Raw genomic sequence first — 18,787 nt, 5'->3', positions numbered from 1 at the left:
CTTTGAAGCTTCTCCTCAGTCCAGCCACTGAGCTGGTTGTTGCCTGTTGTATAGAACCCACTTTTCATCGCATATCACAGTCAGATTGAGAAATGGTTTGTTGTTGCATGGAACAAGAGAAGACGACACTTCGAAACGATTTTTTTGATTTGCAGTCAGCTTGTGAGGCACCTACTTATTGACCTTTTTCACCTTTCCAATTTACTTCAAATGCTGAATGACTGGAGAATAGTCAGTGATGAGTTCTTTGGCAACGTCTTGTGTAGTTATAAGAGGATCAGCTTTGATGATGTTCTCAGTTGGTCGTTGCCAACTTCTGATGGCTGGTCACTATACACTTCATCTTCACGGCTCTTGTCTCCTTTGCAAAACTTCTTGAACCACCGCTGTACTGTACGTTCTTTAGCAGTTCCTAGAACAAATGCGTTTGTTGTTGATGTTGAGAGCTGTCTCTGCTGCTTTACAACCCAGTTTGAGCTCGAGTAAGAAAATTGCTTGAATTTGCTTTTTGTCTAACATAATTTCCTAGTCTGAAATAAAGATGAAATACACACCAAGTAGTAAGTCATTAGCCAAAAAAATAGGAGAACTGAACATTAAAATGATGTATAATGTAACCACATTTATTTAAGAATGTATTCCAGTATGAAATGGCAAAGTTCAACAATGCTAAACCACAATTACTTTTGCATTTACCTAATAAACAGATGTGTGGATCACAATAAACTGGAAAATTCTGAAAGAGATGGGAATACCAGGCCACCTGACCTGCCTCTTGAGAAACCTGTATGCAGGTCAGGAAGCAACAGTTAGAACTGGACATGGAACAACAGACTGGTTCCAAATAGGAAAAGGAGTACATCAAGGCTGTATATTGTCACCCTGCTTATTTTACTTATTTATTTATTTAATTTTTTCAATTATTTTTATTAGTTGGAGGCTAATTACTTCACAGCATTGCAGTGGGTTTTGTCATACATTGACATGAATCAGCTATGGAGTTACATGTATTCCCCATCCCGATCCCCCCTCCCACCTCACCCCCAACCCGATTCCCCTGGGTCCTCCCAGTGCAACTGGCCCGAGCACCTGTCTCATGCATCCCACCTGGGCCGGTGGTCTGTTTCACCATAGATAATATACATGCTGTTCTCTCGAAACATCCCACCCTCGCCTTCTCCCACAGAGTCCAAAAGTCTGTTCTGTACATCTGTGTCTCTTTTTCTGTTTTGCATATAGGGTTCTCATTACCATCTTTCTAAATTCCATATATATGTGTTAGTATGCTGTAATGTTCTTTATCTTTCTGGCTTACTTCACTCTGTATAATGGGCTCCAGTTTCATCCATCTCATTAGAACTGATTCAAATGAATTCTTTTTAAGGGCTGAGTAATATTCCGTGGTGTATATGTACCACAGCTTCCTTATCCATTCGTCTGCTGATGGGCATCTAGGTTGCTTCCATGTCCTGGCTATTATAAATAGTGCTGCGATGAACATTGGGGTGCACATGTCTCTTTCAGATCTGGTTTCCTCAGTGTGTATGCCCAAGAGTGGTATTGCTGGGTCATATGGCAGTTCTATTTCCAGTTTTTTAAGAAATCTCCACACTGTTTTCCATAGCGGCTGTACTAGTTTGCATTCCCACCAACAGTGTAAGAGGGTTCCCTTTTCTCCACACCCTCTCCAGCATTTATTGCTTGTAGACTTTTGGATAGCAGCCATCCTGACTGGCGTGTAATGGTACCTCATTGTGGTTTTGATTTGCATTTCTCTGATAATGAGTGATGTTGAGCATCTTTTCATGTGTTTGTTAGCCATCTCTATGTCTTCTTTGTAGAAATGTCTGTTTAGTTCTTTGGCCCATTTTTTGATTGGGTCATTTATTTTTCTGGAATTGAGCTTCAGGAGTTGCTTGTATATTTTTGAGATTAATCCTTTGTCTGTTGCTTCATTTGCTATTATTTTCTCCCAATCTGAGGGCTGTCTTTTCACCTTACTTATAGTTTCCTTTGTTGTGCAAAAGCTTTTAGGTTTCATTAGGTCCCATTTGTTTATTTTCGCTTTTATTTCCAATATTCTGGGAGGTGGGTCATAGAGGATCCTGCTGTGATTCATGTCGGAGAGTGTTTTGCCTATGTTCTCCTCTAGGAGTTTTATAGTTTCTGGTCTTACATTTAGATCTTTAATCCATTTTGAGTTTACTTTTGTGTATGGTGTTAGAAAGTGTTCTAGTTTCATTCTTTTACAAGTGGTTGACCAGTTTTCCCAGCACCACTTGTTGAAGAGGTTGTCTTTTTTCCATTGTATATGCTTGCCTCCTTTGTCAAAGATAAGGTGTCCATAGGTTCATGGATTTACCTCTGGGCTTTCTATTCTGTTCCATTGATCTGTATTTCTGTCTTTGTGCCAGTACCGCACTGTCTTGATGACTGTGGCTTTGTAGTAGAGTCTGAAGTCAGGCAGGTTGATTCCTCCAGTTCCATTCTTCTTTCTCAAGATTACTTTGGCTATTTGAGGTTTTTTTGCATTTCCATTCAAACTGAAATTATTTGTTCTAGTTCTGTGAAAAATACCGTTGGTAGCTTGATAGGGATTGCATTGAATCTATAGATTGCTTTGGGTAGAATAGCCATTTTGACAATATTGATTCTTCCAATCCATGAACATGGTATGTTTCTCCATCTGTTTGTGTCCTCTTTGATTTCTTTCATCAGTGTTTTATAGTTTTCTATGTATAGGTCTTTTGTTTCTTTAGGTAGATGTACTCCTAAGTATTTTATTCTTTTTGTTGCAATGGTGAATGGTATTGTTTCCTTAATTTCTCTTTCTGTTTTTTCATTGTTAGTGTATAGGAATGCAAGGGATTTCTGTGTGTTAATTTTATATCCTGCAACTTTACTATATTCATTGATTAGCTCTAGTAATTTTCTGGTAGAGTCTTTAGGGTTTTCTATGTAGAGGATCATGTCATCTGCAAACAGTGAGAGTTTCACTTCCTCTTTTCCTATCTGGATTCCTTTTACTTCTTTTTCTGCTCTGATTGCTGTGGCCAAAACTTCCAACACTATGTTGAATAGTAGTAGTTCACCCTGATTATTTAACTTATATGCAGAGTACATCATGAGAAACGCTGGGCTGGAAGAAGCATAAGCTGGAATCAGGATTGCTGGGAGAAATATCAATAACCTCAGATATGCAGATGACACCACTCTTATGGCAGAAAGTGAAGATGAACTAAAAAAAAAAAGCCTCTTGATGAAAGTTTAAGAGGAGAGTGAAAAATTTGGCTTAAAGCTTAACATTCAGAAAACTAAGATCACGGCATCTGGTCCCATCACTTCATGGGAAATAGGTGGGGAGACAGTGGAAACAGTGTCAGACTTTAATTTTTGGGGCTCCAAAATTACTGCAGATGGTGATTGCAGCCATGAAACTTCCTCCTTAGAAGGAAAGTTACGACCAACCTAGATAGCCTATTAAAAAGCAAAGACATTACTTTGCCAACAAAGATCCGTCTGGTCAAGGCTATGGTTTTTCCAGTGGTCATGTATGGATGTGAGAGTTGGACTGGGAAGAAAGCTGAGCGCTGAAAAATTGATGCTTTTGAACTGTGGTGTTGGAGAAGACTCTTGAGAGTCCCTTGAACTGCAAGGAGATCCAACCAGTCCATCCTAAAGGAGATCAGTCCTGGGTGTTCATTGGAAGGACTGATGCTGAAGCTGAAACTCCAGTACTTTGGCCACCTGATGCGAAGAGTTGAGTCATTGAAAAAGACCCTGATGCTGGGAGGGATTGGGGGCAGGAGGAGAAGGGGACAACAGAGGATGAGATGGGTGGATGGCATCACCGACTTGATGGGCATGAGTTTAAGTAAACTCCGGGAGCTGGTGATGGACAGGGAGACCTGGCATGCTGCGATTCATGGGGTCGCAAAGAGTTGGACGTGACTGAACTGAACTGAACTGAATAAACAGATGCAAGGACTGAGTTTGAACAGTGTTTGAGTCTTAATTCTTGGGCTTACTAGCAATAGAACTACAGTCAAGTGATTGTTTCTGAGCCTCAGTTACCTCAGAAGTTAAATGGAAAAATGTTGGATGTATTGCAGTAGACTAAGAAAAATAAATGTTAAAATAGTGTGTACCAAACCTCTATGTAAGAACTCAGTAATGGGAGATGACTTAGAAGTAAGTATGGCTCAGATGGTAAAGCGTCTGCCTGCATTGAGGGAGACCCAGGTTTGATCCCTGGGTCAGGAAGATCCCCTGGAAAAGAAATGGCAATCTACTCTAGTACTCTTGCCTGAAAAATTCCATGGATGGAGGAGCCTGATGTGGGCTATAGTCCATAGGGCCGCAAAGAGTCGGACACGACTGAGTGACTTCACTTTCTTTCTTTCTTTCTAAGCAGAAGTGAAAAAAAGAGTTAAGTTTTTTATTTTAAAATATATTTGGACTATTTGGACATTTTCTAAAGCAGCTTAGCTGAAATGGTTTTATAATCTCAGTATTTAATATTTAGGAGTCTTTCAATGTGGTGTTTCTTTGTAGCCTTGTTTGAAAGTCAGACTTTCTGTGTATGATATGGTTATCAGCTTATCAGACTGTTACCAGTCAGCCCTTTTGTGGAATCAACTTTGTGTGATGTTGTGTGCCCTGCCTGTTCCCCCAGCTCCTTGGCCCAAGACTCAATTCAGAACTGGAAGACTTGGATCTGTCGTCTCCTAACATACTCATTTTTGGCAAATCCTTGCCCATTTATGTGTTTCTTCAATGTTAAAATGGTACCTAATTAATTTAGCTTCAGAGAACAAAGTGAAATAGAACCTGGGTACATTTTTGTAAAACACAGTGTCTTAGTCTGTTTGGTCTGCCATAACAAAAGACTGCAGACCGAGTGGTTTAAACAGTGGAAATTTGTTTCTCACCATCTTGGAGACTTGGAACGTCCACGGTTAAGGTCCGGCTGACTTGATTTCTGGTGAGAGCTCCTCACGGCTGGCAGACAGCCGCCCTCTCGCAGTGTGCTCACGTGGACTTTGCTCTGAGTGTGCTCTGGGGGAGGGGAGGGAGAGGAAGGGTAAGAGAGTGAACCCCTGGGTGTCTTTTCTAATAAGGGCACTAATTCTTTAGGATCAGGGCTCTTGTGACCTCATTTAGCCTCTGCATACAGCTTCACTGACTAGGACTTGCATGTGGGACACACATAGCTTGCATGCATGCTTGCATGCAGGCACATTCAATAACATGCGTTGAAATTGGAAGTGTTGTCTTTTGATGGGTTTACAACCATCAGAACCATCATTGATAACAGTTAAGTGCCAGTCATGTATTATATTTAACTGCTGTCCAGAGCTGCAGATATGTATGGATCCTCTGAGTCCTGCTTTCTAGTTGATGAGTTTATAGTTGGTTAGCTACAGGAGTGATTTACAACCGAGTTAGTATAGAACTCAGAATATTACTGTGCCAAAGATAATTACAAGATACCAACAGCCTTTCTTATAGTATATTAAGCATATACCATTTCCTTGAATTCCCCCCACCCTTTTCCAAGCCCAGATAATAGTTTGGTTCCCATAGTAAATGTCTATAGTTTAGTGGTAATTTTAAAAATTGTATCATTTATCTTAATTATGAATTTAGCTTTTTACTCACAGAGCAAGCTTTTTAAGGTGGTACAGTTTCACAGATTTTAAAGATAACTAAATCAAACCTTGGTTTTGCGTAGCAGATACTGGAATAGAGATAGAAGTTCTAACTAAACTTCAGGATATAAGCCTTCTCTTTTCCTAATTGTGAATTTCAGTATGAATTTTGATTGAGTTCTGTTTGCATTTTAGATTGTGCTGGAAGATCTTTGTACCTGGTTTCCCGAAATGATCCCATTTATGTTGTTTTTCACAGGCCAGCCCTCCAGATCTCTATATTGAAAGATTTAATATAGCTCTTGGACAATATATGGGAGCATTGCAGAGCATTGTGCCTCTTTTCATATATATGGTAAGTTAGAGCTATTTTCCCTTTCCACATACCTTGGTTTGTTGGTCTAACTGCAAACAGATGCAGAAAGTTAAGTATATTCTATTTTTCTTTTACTAAGTATTACGTTAGAAATGGAAATTAATCTCTTTCAGCAATATTTGATAGTGTTGACATAGAAAACTTATTTAGCCTTGTGTACACTGTTTTGAAACTTCATAAATACCATTGCCGAAATAGTCAATTAGGCATTACTTAATCACAGTCACCCAGTTAGCATTTATTTTATTTCTACCATATGAAAGATACTGTGCTTAGAAAATAAAGATAAAGAAATAAAGATAAGAAAGCAAAATCTTTCCTATATATGAAGATTTCTTATCTTCAGAAAGTACAGTTAAGACATGTTTCTAAAAACATGGTGTATAATAAATGCCAAGGAGGTAACTCCATAAAAAGTAGAACAATAAAATTTTCTTTCATTCTAATGATCGTTTTCGTTTGGAGGGTATGCCATGGGTATAATCTGTAGTCTCTTAACTTTGCTGATGTGTTCTCCACTCCCACCCCACCCCACCCTGTTTTAAATATATAAAGTTACAGGATCTTAATGTTTGTGTTCCTACTGAATGGAAGAGCCTTTAGAAACCATTGTCCCACTTTCTTGTTGTTAGGTTGAGTTGTTTAGGTTGATCCTACATTCTGTTGCTTAGAGGTCACTGTGTGTAATACCAAACTTCAAAATGATTTATTGTCCATAAGATATGCTTTACTGGGGGGGGGGGGGGGAGAAAAAAAAAGGTCATTGGGAGAAATCTGTGTTGTCAGTGGGAGACTACTATTTAAATAATGGATGAAGGATATTTATAGTAAAAACTATACAAAAATAATGACATGTCCGTATGTTATTTTCAAGGGAAATCTTTTCAAGCTACAACATTAGGTGAAAAAGCAAGATGTAAAGCAGTGTGAGGTATATTTCTTCATTAGCAAGTGTTTTCTTCTTTATTTTAGGGGAAATAAAACATATCAGAGAGGAAAAAAAAATGTTAAAAATAGAAAGAATCAGTGAGCAAATTGTTAATATTCCTCTTTGTATTTTTACTCCTATACATGGAGTTAGCATTTTTAAACACGAATGAATTTAGTCTTTTTGACTTGCCAGTCATTTTAATGGATGCTTTTGGCTGTAAGAAACAAAACTTGATTGAAAGTGATTTAGATAAAGAAAGAAAAGTATTGTCTCTTGCTATAAAGTTCTAGAAATAAAGTAGTTTCCAGGGTTGGTTAAATCTGTAGTTGAGCAGTGTTATCAAAGTCTTAGCTTGTTTTTTGTCTCTTTGCTTTATATAGCTGTTTCATCTTGTTTTCCACATGGTTGTAAGATGACTGTAAGGTACTCTTCACTCAGGCCTCAGTTTCCCTTAGTCTGATTGGGTTACCTTGGGTCACTTGTCTGCCTTTGAACCAAAGACTACCCATCCGGAAGGAATGCTGTAAACTGAATGATTTGGACTAATCATTAAAGTGGAATGTAGGGGAGTCAACCGGTGCATGCCCACTGCCTGCTTTAAGCCTGGATTTTTAAATAGCGTACCTATCACTTGTGTTTCCTGGTATTGCCTTTAGATCATGATGTAGTCATATAAAAGGGCATATTAAGTGCTTATCATACAATATGGTCCATTACATTCCTGTCTAGTTAATGTTGAGTATCTTCCCATGTTCTTTTATATGATTTATAGCATTTTGTCTTTATGTGCTTTAAACTCCATGCTAGGAAGACTATAATAGTGGCAGAGCTTTTGTTTTCTAATGTTGGTTTTTTATGTTTTAATTGATGCTTTTATGAATTGTTTCCTAAAATTATTTTTTAGTGCTTCAGTTCATTAGACTAACTATTTCCCTCTAATTGATGCCCTGAAAAATAACTTGTTTTCCATTTCAGAATAAGTTTTACATCGAAACCAAGCTTAACAGAGACTTAAAAGATGACCTTATAAAGCTGTTTACTGAACACGTTGCAGAAAAGCACATTTACAGCCTAATGCGTAAGTGTTTCAACCTGGAGGGATGACGTGACACTAGCAGGTTTTCTTTTTTGAATCAGTGAGCATTGGCATCTGAACCCCAATGTTGACATCTTTGGAATCATATCACAAGAAGTGTTAAAGTCTCATTCTATAGTGAGACACTGAGGAATTGAAATTTGACTTGAAGTTCACCCAGTGAGCTGGGAGAAGCCAGGCTCTGAACAGTGCCCTCATAGCTGGAGTGATACTTTGCCTCTTTTGTTTTCCTCTGACATTGGGGGAAATATTGATATTAAAGAGTTCATTTGCCCATAATTTTGTTACCGATAATTCTAGGATAGTGTTAATATTTTTGAAATAGCACAGTATCCTCTCAGTTTCCTTATTTTTATTAAAAAAAAAGCTAAAGCTTATGAGAATTAAACATATGTTTGTCCCTTCTCTCAAGCTACAGCTCCCTCAAATTCCCATTTTGTTTTACTTAAAAGGGGAGTTCAACTAGAAAATTTTACTTTTTAATTAAAGACTTTCTACAAAGAATTTTAAGTGGAGAGGATTTTATTGAAATGTTATATCTTTTTGTAACTGAATGTGATTATTTTCAATTAATTCATCCCAAATTTGTATTCATTTTATGTTTAATATGTGAATTTATCATTTCCTTATATAGCTATCAAGTTTGACATAGGTAGTTATAGTTATGTAGAGCTTATTTGCAAATGTATGTATTTGATGACACAATGACTGTGTGATTGAACCTGAAGAATTAGTTGGGAATAAGACAATAGCTCAGTTGGTAAAGAATGTGCCTGCAATGTAGGAGACCCTGGTTTGATTCCTGGGTCAGGAAGATACCTTGGAGAAGGGCTAGGCTACCCACTCCAGTATTCTTGGGCTTCCCTTGTGACTCAGCTGGTAAAGAATCTAACTGCAATGTAGGAGACCAGGGTTCAATCCCTGGATTGGAAGATCCCTTGGAGAAGGGAAAAGCCACCCACTCCATTGTTCTGGCCTGGAGAATTCCATGGACTGTATAGTCCATGGGGTTGCAAAGAGTCGGACATGACTGAGCGACTTTCACTTTCAAGACTTATTGAAAGCCAAATGGTTGGTCCAAAAGTAGGAAGATGAATTAACAGAGACAGAGTCTGGGTTTGGGGTCATGTTGAAATTAGTAGAGTAGGAGAGACTCCAAGAAACTGAAATTTAGAATTTCAGTTTTTAAACATTCCTTTTTTTTAAGACGTGATTTTTCTGCAATGCCTAGCATTTGTTATCCTTTAAATTTATCTATGCCATTCAAAATTATAGCTATCTGCTGATGATAAAATCAGAAGGAAAAACTTGAACCAGTGACCCTCTGGCCTTCATTACATGAATTCAAATGTAACACACATTGCATGTTTGAAACTACAGAAATGTTGACTAAGTGAGATGGCATTTCCATTTTTAAAAAGGTGTGAATAGAAAAAACAATTTAATAATTTGACAAGCCTGCTTAGACTAAAATTACACCAAATTTCATGAGTATTTATTAGTTAATATATGGTGATTTTGGGGAAAGGGAAATGATTGAGGGAGTTAGAGATGAGGGAGTTAGAGAACTTTCATTCCCCACATGTAAGTGTTTTAAATCATGAACTTAATGGGAAGTATTTATAGCTCACTCAATTAAGTACCATGAGTACTGTTGCTTTAATAAAGCTTTGCTTATTTACAGAACCTCCATCAATTGAATAATTTCCGTCAGTGTTTGAACAACATGCACATATTTACTTGGTAGATGGAACTCGACTGTGATGGATTAATTTTGAAAAAGAAGAACTTTAGTGTATAAATACTTGGTTTGCCCTCTTGAGCTGTTCTTTTCTTATCCTTGTTTATCCTTCAGTCTTTGGGAGAAACGGTGATAGAAACTGAAACCTTGACAATCAATAAGAGTTGCATAATTTTTATAACCCATTTTCTCTTTATTTCAGCTTTACTTTTAGAAGCCCAGTCAACACCATTTCAGGTCACACCTTCAACTATGGCAAATATTGTGAAAGGCCTGTATACTCTCAGACCAGGTAAACATTCATCATTTGTTTAGGGGTTAGATTTGTTTGTTTATGGCAATTCCAGCCTGATTCATGAGAGGATAGTGTTTTTCTGTGTTTTCTGAAGCTTTATGGTATTTGGGTTTGTTACAGAAGAAAGTTGAATTAGATACTCATTATTGTGAAATGTAAACTCAGGGTCTCACTTGGAAGTCTTTCTATACTAGTGAAAAGCAGATAATTTAGGGAATACAAGAAATAGTTTGTAGGAGACACTTTAGATACAGTTGAATCTTGTGTCTGGCATGAATCTCTTTTTTTTGTTAGGTTCTCCTTTACTTCCGCGTCATACTGCAAGTATGTCCAGGCATACACATTCACAGCTCCATCTTGTAAGGCCTGTTATGTATCTTGCAAGGACTCTAGAAGTTCTGATAAAATTATAGTTATTTCAAGGATATTTTGAGGAGGGAGATAGAATAGCAGAACCAAAAATCAAAGATCACTGTGTTCAAGGCATAGTTTGTAAGTTAATCTTAATATATGTCTTATAATAAAAGCACTGAATTTAAAGGATTCTCCAGATGCTTTTATACATATCTTTCTGTTTACAACCCAGAACCTCAAACTTATCCCAGTGGTCTAGTCAATTAAAAAATGTCCATAGGACAGAGATTGCTGACGTTCAGGGTAGAAAGTTATTTTCTGACTGCTTCTGGTTTTCAGACAGTCTCCTCTGATACTTTCTTAGGAGTGTACTTCTCTCTGCTTAATAAACTCTTGCTACTTAAGAAAGAAAGAGAATAAAAAGAAAAATAATTGCCAGTCTAGAAACTTAAGGATGCCTTTTTTGACAGTAATTATTTTTTTGTGAAATTCTGTCACTTGAAGATCGAATGAAATAAAACAGGATCTAAAGAACTTAACATAATAGTACTTGATAATGTAATAAGCATGCTAATATTAACTGTTGTTACTGCTTTTCATTTGGGTCCAGTGGTTATTTTAATGGACTGATATCTGAATAATTTACTTATTTAATTTAAAAGAAATAGCAGAATTTAGCTTACCACATTGGAAACCAAGTAAAAACTGTGATATTAGGGGTAGACTGTGATCTACAGAAGTACCTTCTTTCTCAGGCTTCTTTAAAGAATTAGTGATTTCTAGAGTATTCAAATGTAATGTTACTTAAATTGGAATCAGTTCTTGCTCTAATCTTCATAATTTTTAGACATATTACCCCTACAAAATAAGTATTTATATAAAATTAAAAGTATTGCCTGTGTACAATAAACTGATGAATTTCTTTTTCTAGTTTCATAGAATTTTAAATTTCATTTTGCTAAGTGTGGTGAAAGTAACTCATGAATTTTTCTTTTAGTGCTAGATTATGAATGATTTTTTTCTTTTATTTTGGAAGACATCCAAGTACAGTATGACAGATTTCTAAATTCTGCCTCCAAAGTGAGCAGCTTTATCAGCTCTGGCTTTTATCATTAGTAACAAAATCATAGAATAAAACTAGTCACTAAGGGTAGAAAAACTTGTAGATACATGTTTATCCAAATGCTATTTTTATCCAGGTTTGAGCTCTTCTATAGGATTTGTACTACTTGTGAGGAGAATTCTGTATTTGAGAATTGTCCTTTTGAAAAGGTGAATTTTATCACAGACGAACCTTTTGCTGTCCTAGCTATTTTCTGAGATACTCTTAAACTTATTTTTGACATTTATTCGTCTTGCCAGTACCCATTGTCTTCCTAGTTTGTTTAAGCAGTTTTATTCACCTGACAGACTAAGGTTAAAATATTTTAAAAGTTGAATTTTAAATGTAAAGGTTCCTTTCATTACAGTAGTGCTGATTTTTATATAATGGATGCATCTGAATCACCCAAAAAGGTTTGTTAAACTGTAGATTCCTGGGCCCTAGTCCTTGGAGATTCTGATGACATCTGTTATTTAAATGTGTTTCCATCTAGTCTTTAGAAGCTCTCTAGGAATAGTTCCCATGATCCCATCTTGCTCTTCTTCATTTAATACAAACACTTTTCATTGTTTCTTTATCTTTATTTTAATGATTGCCTGGAGTTCCGTAAAATGTCAGACTGGTTTGACTCCTTGCTTTCTCTGATGGGTTAGTGGTTCCCCAGGGCACTGAACTGAGACTCTTTTTAAAGCCATTTGAACTGAGCTAGAAGAAGGGACACTATTAAGAACATTTTGATACAAGTCTGTACAGAGGGTGAGTGGATCACCTTGATAGTGTTTGTGGTGCTTGGTTTTTTTGTTGTTTGTTGTTTACCATCTCTAGTTTAGCTCTTCTCTTATTAGGCTTTTTTTTTTAACTTGCCAGTGATCCAGCACTGCATAGCATTAAATGTATTTTGCTTTGTTTTTCTGATTTAGAGTTGTTTGCTTAGATTACAGTTTTTAAAGTGAGCATACTGGATTAAATACAGCGTTGGCATTTTATGGGTTTTGATACATACAGCCAGAATACACACACACCACACACACACAGCCCTACACACACGCGCGCGCGTGCATGCATGTGTGCTGAGTCATTTCAGTCTGTTCTACTCTGTGCAACTCTATGGACTGTAGCTCACCAGGCTCCTCTGTCCATGGGATTCTTCAGGCAAGGATACTGGAGTGGGTTGCCATGCCTTCCTCCAGGGGATCTTCCTGACCCAGGGATTGGACACATGTCTCTTAGGTCCCCGGCATTGGCAGTTGGGTTCTTTACCACTAGTGCCACCTGGGAAGCCCATATATATATCCAAAAGGGAAAATTTGAAAGGACTAGGTTAGAAGAATCCAAGAGGGCACAGAAGTGGCAGTATTTATATTTAGTGTTCACTGAGTAAGGGGAAGAGTATCTGATTTGTTAAAATGCTTTATAATAAAGACACTTAATTTATCTTTGTCATGTCTAATGCAGATATTTTCCTTTGACTTCTTTTTGTCTATTTATTTTGAGGAATGAATTTTTTTCTATAGATTATTCTCTTGATCTTTTATCTTTTGCTTAATAGTTTGATTACCAGTTAATTTTCTTTCTTTCACTGTTACATATGTTTAATTTGCTATAATTTAATGTGAGTCAGAGTTGGTTTATATTTTAAATGATGGGTAACATCATCTCTCCCACCTCCCTCCCCATTTTTTGGTACTTTTAAAATATGTCTGCTTATTACTTCATGTACTGTTCTGTTCTTAGGCCAGTGTATTTTTTTAATTAATGTTCCACAGGGCTAAGTATTTCCACCAAGTCTTTTCCTTCCAAGTCCCTCCTGCTCAGAATTCTTTGCTTATTTCCCTTCTGTTTTCTTCCATATTTAGAATTTTTGAGACGGTTCATTCAAAAATTCTCTATGGATTTTTTGTTAAATTTGGTTAAATCAATAAAACGTAAAATATCCTCTTCCTGTAAATTCCATTTAGAAAAGAAACTTAACCTCTTTATCAGGAGGGGTTGCACTAATTTTTTTCCCACTTTAAGTTTGGTTTCATTTATAATCTTGTTGTTTGGGAAGAAAACTTTTCCTTTTCTGTTTAAATTGTATGATTTCCTTAATGAATCTTTTCCTTCCCTCACAGAGTGGGTTCAGATGGCTCCGACTCTGTTTTCTAAATTTATTCCAAACATTCTCCCTCGTGCGGTGGAGTCTGAACTGTCTGAATATGCTGCTCAAGATCAGAAGCTTCAAAGAGAACTTATACAGAATGGTTTCACAAGGCAAGTTTTCCTCTCCTTTCATGATAAAATGTGTCCATTTCCTTAGGCCAGTTTGGCTTGGTAGTGGGGCTGGAGGGGGGACGCCAGGTTCTTAGAATGGGAGACATCTGGCCGCCGATAGGGCCGGTGCTGAGGGGAGAGGTGGGGAGCTCCTTGTCTGTGAAAGTGTTGAAGCTGGGTTTTGACTTTATGGGAGCTGCTCTTAAGTAGGTTTTGAAGAAGGGATTTCTCATCGGGTGGGCAGTTAGTCTGGGCAGCCTCCGAAGAGCTCTTCCAGCTTTGATCCTCTTATACTAGTTTTGAATATTTGGGGAAACCTTGTGAAAATTTTATGATCAGTTATAAAGGTATATTTATGACTAAACTAGCAAAGGATTAGTTTTATGACTAAACTGGTAAGGAGGGTTTAGATTGTGTTTTTCATATTTCCATTTTTCCCCCTAAATTGTAGTCATTTCTTCTTAAAAAGTAGGGTATCACTTATATGTGTCCCCAAAATTCACCTCCCTTGATTTTGATGTAAACACTTTGCTAATTTTTCTGAAAGTTGCAATTCATTATCCTGGCTTTACCCCAGAAAATCTTTCAAAGTGAGTATTTTCAACTAAAATTACAGAAAAATTTTGATTCCTCACAGGAAAGCATCCTGTTCTGTAATCAGATCGTTGTAGGGTATAGTGGAACTTCATAATTTTCATAATCCTTGCCCTCTCCTTAGCACGGTTGCATGTCTTCTCTTATTTGAATCCCTTATATTAAAGGGAGAAAGTTGTGGAGAGAAAGACACCTCAGTTCCTCCCTGAGGCGTAGTTGTGACACAAAGAGTGATTGGGTATTGACTCACTTCTCTGGCTTGGGCAGGGGATGGCCATGCTCTTTCGCAGGTTCTGAGGCCACATTCAGCCTCAGAACACCAGCCTTGATCACGATCGCTGTTTGTCAGTTTCTCATTTCAGCACCGGTTAGGAAAGAAAGCAGATCCTTTGTTCTTTGTTGGCATTTATTCCCTTTGTGTCCCGGTGGCGTCTGTGTTCATGTGGTAAGGGGCCACTGAGTAACCCACCAGTCACTCTCCACCTCGTGGGCAGCTGACACTGAAGGGCTCAGTCAGCTGTCAGAAGGAAGCTGTGTGGACAGGCCCACGAGCCTGCCTTCTCTGTGGCAAGGGAGAGGAACAAAAGGCCGTGGGAGAGTCTGCATGCCAACACCTGACTTTTCTCCCTGGTGTCCAGTGGTTGGGTGTCTTCTGATATCAACTGTAGTATTTCTATGGAGTATGTTGTTTACACTGCCAATCTGGCAGGTGAAAAGTAATTACTCAGAGTTTGTTTCATTTGTGTTTCTCTTATTAGGAGTGAGGCTGAGCATACTTTCCTGTGTTTGTATTTCTTTTCCTGTAAACGGTTTCTGCTTGTTGCTCATTTTTCTTTTCTATTGTTAGTCTTTTTTTCTTGGTTTCTAGGAGCTCTTTCTATAGTGAAAAGATTGTTTGCCCAAAATGACAGTTTTTTCTCAGTTTCTTTTGACTTTGCTTATGGTGTGTTTTTTGGTGTATTTGTTTTATTTGAAGTCATGTGGAAGTTTTTTTTATTTTACGTAACTATCAAGTTTTTTCTTTATGGCTTATGCATTCTGAATTATAGTTAAAAGTTTTTTCTTGAAATGTTTTAAAAATAAATGCAGAATAAACGGAGTATACCTCTTATGTTTTTTCCTGGGCTCACCATAATTTTGAATTATTTTATGCTTTTTTTCTATGTTATATTTGAGTGTTTGCTTTTAATTTTAGAGATGAGCTTATCAGTGCTTTTAACAAACAGCCCTCTGAAGGCTTTTATTTCTGTGAAGCAGTGTAGGAAGATAGCTCTTGTAGATTTCTTTGAACACCTGGATTCACCTTACAGAAGAGTGTGGAACACATCCAGAGACATTTTCCGAATCCTAATTTTGGAGCTGGAGTGGGAGAACAGGGGTGTCTCATCACTCTTAGGTAAAACTTGGGACCTGGAATGAGAGAACAGGGTGCAGGACTGTTTGGTGTCTCCTCGCTCTTATGTAAAATCTGCTTGGGGTGAGTTGAGGCACTGACTCCATAAATAAGCTCAGGTAACATTGCCTTTGAACGTGAAGGACTAGCCTGGCACTGTTCTAATAAGGTCAGGATGGGTCAGGTGTGTTCATTCATATGAAATTTAAAAGCTAGTATTCCAAAAGATGATAAAATTATTTTATTTTACAAACTGAGTTGAGCTATTTTCTGTTAACGAACTACTCTACATTTATTCTGAAGATTAAAGGCTGCCTCATGACTTACTCCGTTGGGTGATATGCACAAAGTAGGCCCTGATTTCAGTGGACATTATGAAGTGCTGGGCTGGCTAAGACCAGTCAGAAAGGGTGTGCACACACCATGCACTTAGCAGCTGACGGCAGTCACTTGCGCTTCCAGCACTTGTGTCTGGACCTTCCATACTCTGCTCCTTCCAAACTTGATGCTGCCTTTGATCATTTTTGGCTAGAATTGTTTTGAAGAAATGGTGTCCACTGATGCAAAAATACCATATAAGCTGTCTAACAAAAATTCTGTTACTGGCTGCCTTCATGTGAGCAATCTTTTTATGGTTTGTGTCTAGCCATACATGATTCCTGTTCAGCTTTGCAAGCTGTTTTTTCATTTGAGGCTGTATTGCATTTACATGATGTAGGGTATGACAGTGCATTGCTTTAATGTGGATGGCACAGTCTTTGAAATGTTTTAAGATCAGTGAACATTGTCAAATATATCGTCTTTGTAGTTAATGGATAGATTCTTATTTGAGCTGGAGTTTATGTGAAGCATCTTTAGGTGCATAGAAATATAGTGTGGACTTATTTCAAAGCCAGAAGTAACATACCAGCTAAAAGCAGTATTTTTTTTTTTAACATGTTACCTGCATAGTTGAATTGCTTATTGGGGGAAGGGCAGGCTGTTGTCTGCTGTTGTCAAAGATTACATTATGGAAGATAAGCTCACTAGGGAACTTCTAACACGCAGGCCCTCAGGTCGAGCATCCTCATTCAAACCCACCTATGGGCCTTTTCAAAGCGTGTGCCAAGTAGCTTTTAAAGGCAAGTAAACTATTTTTGCTGAGTGACTGTCCTGGATTTCTAGAACAAAGTAGAACCTTGTTAGGGGTATTGTTGTTCTTTTAGCTGAGACGGTCACCCAAGGATCAGGGCTTTTTCAGTAGTAGCCTGGGTCTGGTGTTGAGGGCAGCTGACTTGATAGTGTTATCAGATAGTGGTTTAACAGCCTCATGTACATCACACTGACATTCTGTGTGCCTCCTGTTGTTTTCATGTCCGTATTTTTCTCCTGTTACTTTAACGTGTTTCATTTTTTTAAAAAATGTGGGGGGTGGGGGTGGGAATGAAGTTTGTTTATAGAAGTCTAAGTTCCAGATTCAAGATCTATCCTGTGTCTTCCTTTTTGATCAGCATTAATTTACTTGTTTCAGAGTATTTGGTGAATGCTGCTGTGATGATGTTACATACCTCTGTTCATAGTTCTTCATGCACTCTGTCTACCAACGCTAATCCCTTGAATCTGTTTTGTCACCTCCACTGTATTATCGTAAGGGATTACATTTAGGTCATACTTGAATGGCCTAGTGATTTTCCCCTATTTTCTTCAATTTAAGCCTGAATTTTGTAGTAAGGAGCTCATGATCTGATTTCATTCCAGTCCCAAAGAAGGGCAATGCTAAAGAATGTTCACACTACCATTCAATTGCGTTCATTTCACATGCTAGCAAAGTGACGCTCAAAATCCTTCAAGCTAGGCTTCAGCAGTACATGAACTGAGAACTTCCAGGTGTACAAGCTGGGTTTAGAAGAGGCAGAGGAACCAGAGATCAAATTGCCATTTGTTGATCGTAGAGAAAGCAAGGGCTTGCCTGGTAGTTCAGCTGGTGAAGAATCCGCCTGCAATGCAGGAGACCTGGGTCCGATCCCTGGGTTGGGAACATCTCCTGGAGGAGGGCATGGCAACTCACTCCACAGTATTCTTGCTTGGAGGATCCCCATGGACAGAAGGAGCCTGGCAAGCTATAGTCCATGGGGTCGCAAAGAGTCGGACATGACTGAGTGACTAAGCACAGCACAGAAAAAGCAAGGGAATTCCAGGAAAACATCTACTTCTGCTTCACTGACTACACTAAAGCCTTTAATTGTGTGGATCACAACAAACTGGAAAATTCTTTAAAAGATGGGAATACCAGACCACCTTACTTGTCTCCTGAGAAGTCTGTATGCAGGTCAAGAAGCAACAGTTAGAACCAGACATGGAGCGACAGACGGGTTCAAAATTGGCAAAGGGGAGTACATCTAGGTTATATATTATCACTCTGCTTATGTAGAGTACATCATGTGAAATGCCGGGCTGGATGAATCACAAGCTGTAATCACAATTGGTGGGAGAAATGTCAATAACCTAAAATATGCCGGTGATACCACTCTAATGGCAAAAAGTGAAGAACTAAAAAACCTCTTGATGAAGGTGAAAGGGGAGAGTGAAAAAGCTGGTTTAAAAGCTCAGTCTGCAAAAAACTAAGATCATGGCATTCAGTCCCATCACTTCATGGCAAATAGAAGGGAGAAAAGTGAAAACAGGGACAGATTTTATTTTCTTTGGCTCCTAAATCATGGTGACTGCAGCTGTGAAACTAAAAGATGCTTACTCCTTGGAAAGAAAGCTGTGACAAACCTGAACAGCATAATAAAAAGCAGAGACCTCACTTTGCCAACAAAGATCTGTATAGTTAAACCTATGGTTTTTGCAGTAGTCACATGTGGGTGTGAGAGTTGAACCTTAAAGAAGGTTGAGCACCAAATAGTTGATGCTTTCGAAATTGTGGTGCTGGAGAAGACTCTTGAGAGTCCCTTGGACAGCAAGGAGATCCAACCAGTCGATCTTAAAGGAAATCAGTCCTGAATATTCATTGGAAGGA

General features: G+C 38.1%; 1 protein-coding gene across 1 annotated transcript in view; it reads left to right on the top strand.

The window, feature by feature from the left end:
• CACUL1 (CDK2 associated cullin domain 1) overlaps positions 1–18,787 on the top strand; it is a 74,648-nt gene that overhangs the window by 44,141 nt on the left and 11,720 nt on the right. The window contains exons 4-7 of the mRNA XM_061162755.1: positions 5,911–6,006; positions 7,934–8,036; positions 9,998–10,087; positions 13,661–13,799. Coding sequence (XP_061018738.1) covers positions 5,911–6,006; positions 7,934–8,036; positions 9,998–10,087; positions 13,661–13,799 — 428 coding nt within the window. The remainder of the gene's footprint in view (positions 1–5,910; positions 6,007–7,933; positions 8,037–9,997; positions 10,088–13,660; positions 13,800–18,787) is intronic.

Source organism: Dama dama, chromosome 15 (genome assembly GCF_033118175.1).
Source record: "Dama dama isolate Ldn47 chromosome 15, ASM3311817v1, whole genome shotgun sequence".
NCBI classification, from domain to species: Eukaryota; Metazoa; Chordata; class Mammalia; order Artiodactyla; family Cervidae; genus Dama; species Dama dama.
The sequence above is the reverse complement of the archived record's forward strand: the minus strand, read 5'-3'. Positions and strand labels throughout refer to the sequence as shown.